This window comes from Saccostrea echinata, unplaced genomic scaffold, assembly GCF_033153115.1.
Source record: "Saccostrea echinata isolate AGI-Se365-2 ecotype Australia unplaced genomic scaffold, CSIRO_AGI_Sech_v1 ptg000015l, whole genome shotgun sequence".
NCBI classification, from domain to species: domain Eukaryota; kingdom Metazoa; phylum Mollusca; class Bivalvia; order Ostreida; family Ostreidae; genus Saccostrea; species Saccostrea echinata.
Window position 1 is genome coordinate 14,751,082 of NW_026889764.1, and position 10,835 is coordinate 14,761,916.

Genomic DNA, 10,835 nt, shown 5'->3' on the forward strand with positions numbered 1-10,835 from the left:
TCGAGTGCAGCCTACCTTCTCAATAAATAAATGTTCTATAAAAACAGGTAGCCTCTAACAACCTATAATTATGTACCATAAAGTTCTAGAATCTTATTATTCCTCAAATTGGATCCAGATATTTTAACACCTATAGATCTCCCTCCAGCATTTAATTCCACCTCTATGAATTGTTCACTTGATTTACATGCTAATTGCACATCATCTTCCCTCACAACAGAGATTCCATAAAATTAATAAAATTCACTCCACAATTGTAGAATTTGATACAAGTTTTTTACCTTGTCTACCTGAATTGAACATCCAAAACTGGCAAGTCGTCAACTTGTTTGCATAAAAACTCATGCATTCAGCAAAATGTCTTATGTCATCTTCAGCTTAAGTACATTTCTAAAACTGCGATTGATTTCACGAGACACTATCACCTTCGGGGTATATGTACGCATGTATATTTCTACCCATTTAAACTCTTGTTTTCATTATAAATGCAGTGATTCACAACCTGTGATGCCAGCTCCCAGAAACTGCTGTGTCATTAACTGAAAACAGTGATGCCTTTCTTCTGGGGGCCTTGATTAGATGCTCAAGAATTTTCACTGATCCACAACAAAAGCTGACAAATATCTGCACTAATTTCTGCATTGGAATTTAAATTTCATTTATTGGCAATTTGTCCTTTCTAAGTATATTTAATCAATTTTTTGGCACTGAATTAAAAGCAGGTTATAATTCATATAAAGGCATTAATTGTTAATGAAGCATATGGATTTGCCTTTAAAATTTACTACCTGCATACTAAGCATCAATTTACTACAAGTCAGATAAAGAAAAGTGAAATATGAAGAAATCAATGAAAACTGGGCAGAAAAAATGTGATATTTGGACATAATTAATGTCACGATTTAACATTAATGCACTTAACAACCAAGCTCTGGTTGAAGGAAATTTTTAGAAGTACTAGCTGAGATATATATACATGATATAACATACTGCATATCATATATTCTTATTCCTTGAATCAATTATTTTATACATGCCAAATTGATTTGATTTTAGAGATTTTCAAAGTATAAAATAAATTATTAATTAATACAAATTAAGTTTTGTCTTCCATTAAAGTTTAATCTACAGAAATTGTTCCAAAAGTTTATATTGATTTTAAACCCTACATACATACCACAAATTTTTCTAAAAGATTATATCTATGGAAAAGAAGAGATCAATTATAATTTTCCCATTATGATGCACACACTGACTCTGTATCAATGAATAATACTTTCCCAATAATTGTCCACATTAAAAGACCTCAATATGCAGAAAAGGTATTGGAAATGAAACATAATGCCCTGCTAATAATGGCTTCAGCTAGATGTCCAATACTGATAGGGAGAAATTGTATAAAAACAAAGACAAAAACTACTTATCAGAAGTAGTCATCAATGAGTGCCAACTTTCTTTTTCCCTTTTGTATTGATTAAAAGTCTTACTAGCATACCCACTAAGTTCAGTGTGCCAAGGGGAGTAACTCCCACTATATATATAATAATTTTTCCATGCAACTATATACTGAATGTCAAAAATGAAGCAAATGCCCTATAAGGAAATTGATACATCAAATTCCTGTTGTTTCATTTACATGTTAATCTGTAGCAGGAAAAACTACACCACTGTATTCAGGCATAGTCTGAAGTCTACATGATCCATCACTGATAAATTTGTGTCGATCAGGCAGACCTCTAGTTTTTTTTCTTTGTGATAAATATGGCCTAGCTCTGCTATTAAGCTCAGATAAATAACACAAATTGTATTTTATGTTTATATCAATAATTTACATTTAAAAGTTCTTCTTGCATGTTTACAATGTTTCAATATAATATTAATATGACAAATTAATGTTCCTATATTCAACTTGTATTTTTTTAATCCCCCCCCCCCCCCCCCCCCCCCCGGGGGCCTCAATCATAATTTATCATTCACAAGTTATTATTTTTGGGGTTTTTTTTTAAATCATAATGTATAATATAAAGAGAGTCCTCTTGATAAATGCAATTGAGTGTTTATTAACATTAAATAAAAATATAAACATTATTCTTGTCCTTCACCAGAAGATAATCTAACCTAAAATGCTCAACTCAGATATCACGCATGCAAAACCCTATCTGATGTATACACAAAGATACAATTTCCAAATGTCCTTAAACTTGGCCTAAACTTAAAATCCTGAGTTATCTATAGATAAAAGAAATTTTTCTATTCTAATACACAAAATATTTCAGTAATGTTTGTTTACAAAGTAACAATGGGGATTTTTGTCAATACTTGTATAAACCCTCTGTTATCCGATATTGTTTCTTGCCATCAGCTATTTACTGTGTATATGTTGTTGTCTACCTTACCTAAATGACCAGTTTAAATATTCAACATAAAGTTGTCCTCAAATCTCCAATAAGCTGTTTTAAAATGGGATTACATGAAGGTGCTTTAAAAATCTTATAAGATCATCCATGGCGACATAAATGACCTAGCTGTAATATTAGGGCTTTAATAATCAAGGCTTCAAATTATATGTATAGTTACGTTTCTGAACATGATCAATGATGTACATTTCTTTTTCTCTCTATATATATACCAGTAAATTCTGGCATCTAATTCTTTCTTTCTCTAAAAATGTTGAATTTTAATTACCATAATATGGTTATATTCTTTCTCTGAACATTACATATGTAGTATATATATATTGGTTCAGTTGAACATTATTATCTGATTTTATCTGTAGCGTAGCAATCATTTCTTGTCACATGGCCTTTTGTATTAGTTAATGTTATATCTGATAAACACAATTTATTTTTAAAACACCTCTCAGTCTAACCATCCACACCGAGTCAGTCTGTGACAGTTCCACAATAATACTGAATGTATACCCAGGGTTCTCCACATTTGAAAATTTAACCATGGAGGAAAATGCGCGAAAGCGAAATGTGATCGAAAGTACGAACATGTGTTAGACCCTCTAAGCTTCATTAATCAATGATTTATTTCACAAGACTTAACCATTGCAAAACAAACAAACAAAAAATTAAAATAAATAAAAATAAAACAATAAAAAGGATTATGTATCTTACTTTACAAAAGTTCCAAAATTGGACCAAAACTGAAGGAGTGTTTTAAAAAGATTCAGTTTTTGTTTATTTTAATATATAAGTAACCATTGCCGCCGATTTTAACCATGGCGCGGCTCGTTTAATCATGGCGCACATAAATTTAACCATGGAGGGCCCCCATGGTAAAACCCCTTGTGGAGAACCCTGTATACCCTTCACAACTGTCAACTGAGGATGAACTCAAAGGTTTTATGCAGTTAGTAAAAAGCTGAAAGCACAGATCAATGGTCATTTTTTTATCACAATATTTTCATTTGCTGGCATTTTATCTGTTTATATACATGTAACCCTGCCAGTTATACCTAAAAAGTATATATATAGATTATTTATATAAGTATATATACAGATTGCATCACAACAATTTTATAGTCAACTCATATTGGCTTATTCATATACCGTAAGTTTTGGAAGATAAGACGATACTTTTTTTCTCAGAACCGCTGGGGTCGTCCTATTTAACGAACCGACCTATCTAAGGCTCAAGTTTACGAAAAATGCCTCCAAATCAGTAAAATTTACGTCAATTTTAAAGCAAATCTGTGCCATTTTCGTATTTTTTAAAATTATTTTACCGAGAAAAAATAATAAACAATAAAGAATTAAATATTTATTCCATTGATTTCTTACAAAATAAGTTCCATTTAATATCCGTCGATGTACAAAAAAAACTTTTTACCGGTATATCATCTAGTACATGTGTAATTAATTTCTCAAAGTATATTTACAACATGCTATGTCCATCTTGTGAATTGGAAGTCGCATTGGTTTACTAAAAAGAAAACCGCAGCCGTATCAAAATTTAAAATACGGAAGAGTTTTCACAATCGCAATTGTAATCTTTTTTTACCATTTATTTGTAACGATTAATTGAAATAGTATGCCTAAATATTTGTTCATTGTCAAACCTCGTTATCTCAAAATTCACGGAACCAAGAAAATACCTCTCGATATCTGATGATTAGAGATATTCACAGTAAAATACTTAAAAATTAAGCACTTGGGACTTCAAAATCTCTTCGACATATCAATAGTATTTGAGATATCCGTGTTCAAGATACCAACTAAAAGTTCAACTGTAAATCATGCAATTAGATCTCTTGATTAAGAAACTGAGGCAAGAATTAAGTGATGATTTTATTTATGAAAGTTGAAAATAAAATGTTAAACATTCCAAAATAATGAAAATATTCCACATAAATATTTAGCTAGGAGACCATATGATTATCCTTTCATAAACAACTAAAAGTCTTCGCTGTTCATGATTATGATGATGCAAGCTTATTATCACTTAAATATTCACATACACCATAAAAAAACACTAACTCTTATATTACCACAAACTATACCTCAAGAATTTTATCTTTATCCAGGAATTATTACTGCAGTGCTTTATTAAGCTAGCTTGGTAAAGTTTTAAGATAGTTCATTAAAAAAAACAGTGCCCTATAGCTCAGCAGTGTATCTTAATCATTGACTGATGCATGAAACAAATATTATAACATAAAACAGCCCATCCCTGCAAGACAACACTATCTTTATTTCTGGATTATTGCAAACATTGCATCAAAATTACAATATACAATCTCAAATGAACAATTTATTGATCAGCAGAGTTTTTAACAGAAAGGCACCAAAGACACAGAAGCAACATATCATACATTGCCAAAGAGAACCTTAGAGTGAGACAACAATAGGAGCCTAAACAGACAGACAAACTGACAGGAAATCAATACAAAATAATGTTATGAGCTGAAGATCTTGGAATTGCTGAAAAATAAAACCATGCTGCTGAAATATAGACTCAGCACATTTTTTTTTTCTGAAGATTTGAATGCAACTGAGAGAAATTGGGGAGTCTAAGATCTTGAGGAGAAGGCATATTTTATATATATGAGATTTCTGTAAACAGTAAGACTGAGTTTAGGTGTTTTATTTTTTTAATCAATTACTGATTTAATTGCTGTACATGTACCACTTGTTTGTCCCTACAGAATTCAGTCCATCTAAATAATTTTTTTTTCTTGGTTGTTCCATCCCCTTTCAATAAACTGTGGTACTAATACAATGAATGGTTATACATATAACACCATGCCATTTGGGATTATCATATGACATACATAAATTAACAATTACTTATGAATATGCAAATTATCCTCATAGTATCAACATCTGTACATGCTGTTATTGTCTCCATAGTAACTGTTATCCAATACCATGAGGAACCCTTGACAGTGCACTAATTAGCCTGACATAACATTTGTTAAGTAAATTTTTAGGTTAATTGACCAAGCATGTTTCAGTTTCCTCTCTCTCTCTTTGTTGGCTGAGAGATCTCCCATTTTTACAGAAAACCTTTACAAGCATTTCTTGTCTCCTCAAACTCAACCCGTGTCATTAACATTGTATTCTTGATCTAAAACAATCCAAATTTAAATCTGTACATCATAAACACATTTTGTTTTTTGCATATATTAATGTACATCAATAGGTATGTATAAACATAATTTTAAAGTGCACCATGTTCACCGTTTGAAAAATGAAGACAAATTATTGCTTAGATCCCTGTTTTGCATGGGTACATGCATGTGCAAATAGCATGCCAAAAAGTGTTCAAATTTCAACGCATCAAATATTTAAACATGCACAGATGAGAAAGGCTGGTGACAATGTCAGATTTGCCAATCAAAAAAGCTCCACAGTGACTGCTTGCAAAACAGCAAAAGAAACCTAGACAAAAAACCCGCTAGCATAACACTGCTACTGTTTGTTTACTTTTGTAAATGAACATTTAATCTTTCAATCTCTAGTGTGTTTAGATTCAGGGATTAAAGTGTAACAGGAATTGAATTCAATGTCAGCCCAAAGAACAAAGTTTTCATAATTAAATTACTAGCTTTTGGAATCTCCATCTCTTGACATTTCAAAGAATGTTGAGATTGGATGAGAACTTTAACCTGACATTTGCAATATGTCTTGAAAACCTTTGTTTTTCATTGTCTAATGGAAATAATTTGCATTGAATATGTTCATACAGTGGCAAAAAGACACAATAACATTTACCAAGGTCATTCAATGACCAACAATATCTCTAACCCCTTATAAATCATGCAAACCAAGTGGTCAATGGTCAAGCATTATGATAGTTTGAGTGTCACTGGCATGTATATCTATCGTACTGACTTAGGTACGAAGTGCATGCTCTAAACGATAAATCTTTCTTTTTTGTACATTTGTTTTTTAAACATGTATATATAAACACATCAGTGTGATTCAATATTTTTTGACATCAAAGATTAGCATCAGAGGATTCCCCATGATCCTGCAACTCAGACGAGATACTTTAGACGCAGTGCTGTGTAATGTGGGGACGTTAACCAAGGCTCTTACTTACTCAGACAAGATATTTAGACAGGGTGCTGCATAACGTAGGGACGTTAACGGAGGTAATCTTACATGTAGGAGTTAGAGTCTGATAAGTGGTATAAACTTTTATATGTACTATGATAAATCTCAAAAAAAATTCATCTTTTAGCATGGGCAGCTTTGTTGACTATTTAGTACTGTGGTCTACATGAAGATACCCACCAAAAATATAATTTCACACAGATCTGATGAATGAAAGGACAGGCAGTGCTAATTCATTAGGGCCCTAATTAATCTACCATCAGATCTACATAAATGGCAATTTTTTAAATATATATGCTAAAAAGGTAGACTGCTTATAGTATTCAGACCAGATTGCTAATCAAAACCTTCTGCTCTGAATTGTAATTTTTCACAATTAGTAGGAAGTCTATACATAACACAGTAAAATGTTTAGTGAATCTTGCCCTGCATGCATAAATTTCAACACACTGATAAAGAGAACCATGATTTTGGCTGTTAATAAATTAAATACAGTATTTATTGGAAATATTGAAAAATTTTCAGAATGTACATATTATAATTTTACATTTTTTTTTTTTTGTAGTCACATTAAATCTACAGCTATTTTTATCAATGCTTTGATATAAGTTAACAATTAACTGTGCATGTTCAGTGTACATTATATAACAGGCTTCTTATCAAATTCTCAAAACATCAAATTAAACATGTGCATGATGAATGCACTTATAGTTATGGCACCAAAGCTAATGTTTTGATATTAGAGTAAATTAATACATAAATACCACTGAATTTTATGTCATTTTGCACTAAACTTAAAATATCAATGAAATTTGAGTATATAAATAATAAATGCATTTATCGTAATATTCAGTGAAGGACAGGATTTCATATTGCACATAAACATGTACATGTACGTCAATGGTCAAGGAAATTGACATCACGAAGGAATTTACTCTGACATCAAACATCTGACCTCATTTAAGATCAATAGGATTAAATGTACATGTAATGTATATACCGTAAATCTGGAAATTTTTGCTGTAGATAAATTTTTAGCAAATTTGCGCATGCATTGCATTCGCAAAAATATTTTTCTTAAAAGTAAATCAACAACAAAAAATGTTTCTATCTAAAAATTACTTAAAGATTACATTGTTATATATATTTTATGTACATGTGTGATTTATGAAAATGCTATGAAAACTTTCAACACTTTGGATGATTTGTCTTTGCTGATATTTTTATCTGATTATTGAACGTTGGCGTAGTTTAATATTGTATGTTTATTCGTAATTTATTTATGTACATGCGTTATTTAAAACCGTCTAAGAAAATTTTAAGAGCTTTTTATATTTTAGTTCAAATGACGATTCGCAAAAATTCCAAACGTAAAAATTAATCAACAGACTTTTGACCCAGATTCGCAAAAATAAATCGACGTAAAAATTTCCAGATTTACGGTAAAACATCACTGAATTTATATGTTTTGAACATACATAAGGGGAGATAATTAATATTTCAGAGAGAAATTAGAGAAACACAAGAAGAAAGAGATAAATATGTTTGGAATGTTTTCATAATTATAATTGTCATAGCTATAGGTCCAAGTTGTGCTTCCATCCTTATTTTAAATAAATGACATGAAAAAAGTTTACTTAGGACTTTTTTTTGCTTATAGTTATACGATTATACAAGGGTGTTGAAATACTTATTCTTTACTTCAGAGTCTTATACCTTAGGTAATGATATTTTAAGGAATCATTTTTGTGCAACATGAACACTTAATTCCTGCAGATACCCTGTCCATGTACGTACTGCATATTTCACAGGAAGATCGGACACTGGATGTAACTCGGAACTCAGTAGCATGATTTTAATATATTGTACAAGCACTGCAACTGAATCAGACAGTGATGTTATATAAGGATATATCCTTCTACTGTATTGTACATTGAATTTGTGTGTGAGTGTCGAGTATGAGCTCAGGTACCGACAAATAAATTTGATAGAAGGATGTACAAGTCAACTCCAGTGTGCTCCAAATTTTTTTCAGCACTAGCCCAGTTGGTCTATAGTAATGGCAAAATTTTACTGTTCCAAATAAACTTTTTACTAGGGCTTAAAAAAGTGTGAAAAATAAAATGATACAATTTTATTTCAGTTTTTTAGATTTATTTAACATGACTATATAATATTCAATTTATAAAAGAATAAATTTCTATGAACTTTCTGTACTGGTACTCAGTGACAGTACCGGGTCTCAACTTTTTTGCTCATGTACTTAACATATTTAGCCATTTGAACATGATGACCAAGAGCATGAATTATAAATGACCAAACCAAGCCTGGACAGAGAGAAATCAAACCAGGAATGAAAATCATCAAGAGAGTCTTAAATATTCAATCAAGATAATTTACTTTTTTCAGAAAAATGTTCATTGACATTTTAAAGAATACTGAGATAAAAATACACATATATATACACTGTACATGATATATATGCATATATCACTGAAAATTCTAGAATCGGGCTAGTGCCGACCTACATTTACTTGCACAACTTAATTTTTAATTAGTGTTCTAGCTGGCATCAGGCTATAGTCTTTTTGGCGCGCACTGCAACTCAATTAAACTAAATATAATTAAAAATTGATTAATTTAAATTGTAAATTTTTATACAGCTCTACATTTATGCATCATGAAAATTATAGACATACACTTCCTTTATAGATATACTTGGTAAAATAAAATAAAACTTTCCTCATCAAAAAAACTTATAGAGAGTTGAATTAACATAAATTCATTTTATTTAGCTTCTATGTACATGCATGCTCCATACTTGGGGGACGAGCTACGCAAAAATGTTGCAGTCTAGGTCAATTAATTTAATGTCTGTCCCCATGTGACAGAGTAATTAAGAGTGCCGGTACACCAAGTATACATCTGTCATTACGGCACCAACAACTTCAGAAAATTTTATGTAGTGGAAAATTGGTTTATCTCTTTTGCCACAAAGACCTACATAAGTTTAGCCAATAGGGACCTTCTGTTTGTTAACTAATGAAAAAAAGATCGCATGTTCTGATAAAATGGGAGGAAAACATTAATTGAACATATGCTCTTTTATCACGCAGAATTGTTAGTTTGAACAGAGATAAATATCTGTTGGGTTATATTGTATCATCAGTTCATCACAAGGAATTATTAGGCCAGAAATGAAATAAGTTCAACATACACCATTCAAATCAGTCTGTTACAATTTTCTATACAAAACACCCTGGTGAAATTTTATTGCTTTAACCAGCTTATCAAATTAGACATCCTTGGGGGAAAATTATTCAGAACCTGGAGCAAATGATATTTTTTTTAGAATATGTAGCAAAACATGACTAATAGGAAGACAGGAAAATCCCCTATGTGTCATTGCAATGTCATCTACATGTAGGCCTGAATGTCCTGAAGTCCCAAATTTTAAATAGACAAACGGACAAAAGAACTTACCTGTCCTCCCCTGAGAGTGAAAGACTGGCTTTTCGGAGTAGATCATCTTTTTCCTTCCTTAGATCCTCAATTTCTTGAAACAAAATCTGAAGCTGGGTCTTCTGTTTCAGAATTTCTAGATCTCTCTCCTCCAGTAATGCTATGAGCGCACTCTGGGGCAGGTTCCCGTACAAAACGACGAGATCGCTCATCTCCCCCATGCACTTGACGTTATTCATAAACTCTGGAAAAGTTTGTCCAGGCTACCAAAATATTGACAGCCATGTTAAAATCCTCATGTATTCTCTGATGTCAAATCTTAACCAACTCCAATAGGCAATAACAGGATGAAAAAAATCGATGACACAATTTCTAGCGAGTTTTACACTCACTTCTAGATCCAAACTTCTCAGGAAATATTTTCCCACATCTGTTTATTGCGATAAAACAGAAAATGCGAGTTTTTATGCCTTTAATGTTATACCTTCACGTTTCGCGAGTTTATCTTTCGATGTCCGGAAGTTGATACCTTGTGACGTCAGGTGGTTATGTTATTTTGAGTTGGGCGGATCCTCAAGTTTACTCTTAATATCATGGATAATTTTACGTGACTTGCTTGTATATAATCAGATGAATATGCATTAAAAAAGTCTTCGTATGTATGATGACATGTTTGTTCGTTTGTTTGTGTTTTTAAAACAACTCCCACGCCGAATAAATTATATACCCCCCAAAAAATGGGGGGGGGGGGATGGTAACCTTTATCTCCATAGTGATTATCTCCACAATTTTCTGCAATTTAAAAAA

General features: G+C 31.6%; 1 protein-coding gene across 2 annotated transcripts in view; it reads right to left on the reverse strand.

The window, feature by feature from the left end:
* The window catches only part of LOC133187566 (IQ motif and SEC7 domain-containing protein 2-like), a 76,143-nt gene extending 65,879 nt beyond the window's left edge, over positions 1 to 10,264 (reverse strand). For both annotated transcript variants that reach the window (XM_061322971.1, XM_061322977.1), the window contains exon 1: positions 10,050 to 10,264. In XM_061322971.1, the coding sequence (XP_061178955.1) occupies positions 10,050 to 10,249 (200 nt within the window). In that variant the 5' untranslated portion in view covers positions 10,250 to 10,264. The remainder of the gene's footprint in view (positions 1 to 10,049) is intronic.
* Positions 10,265 to 10,835: the final 571 nt, after the last annotated feature.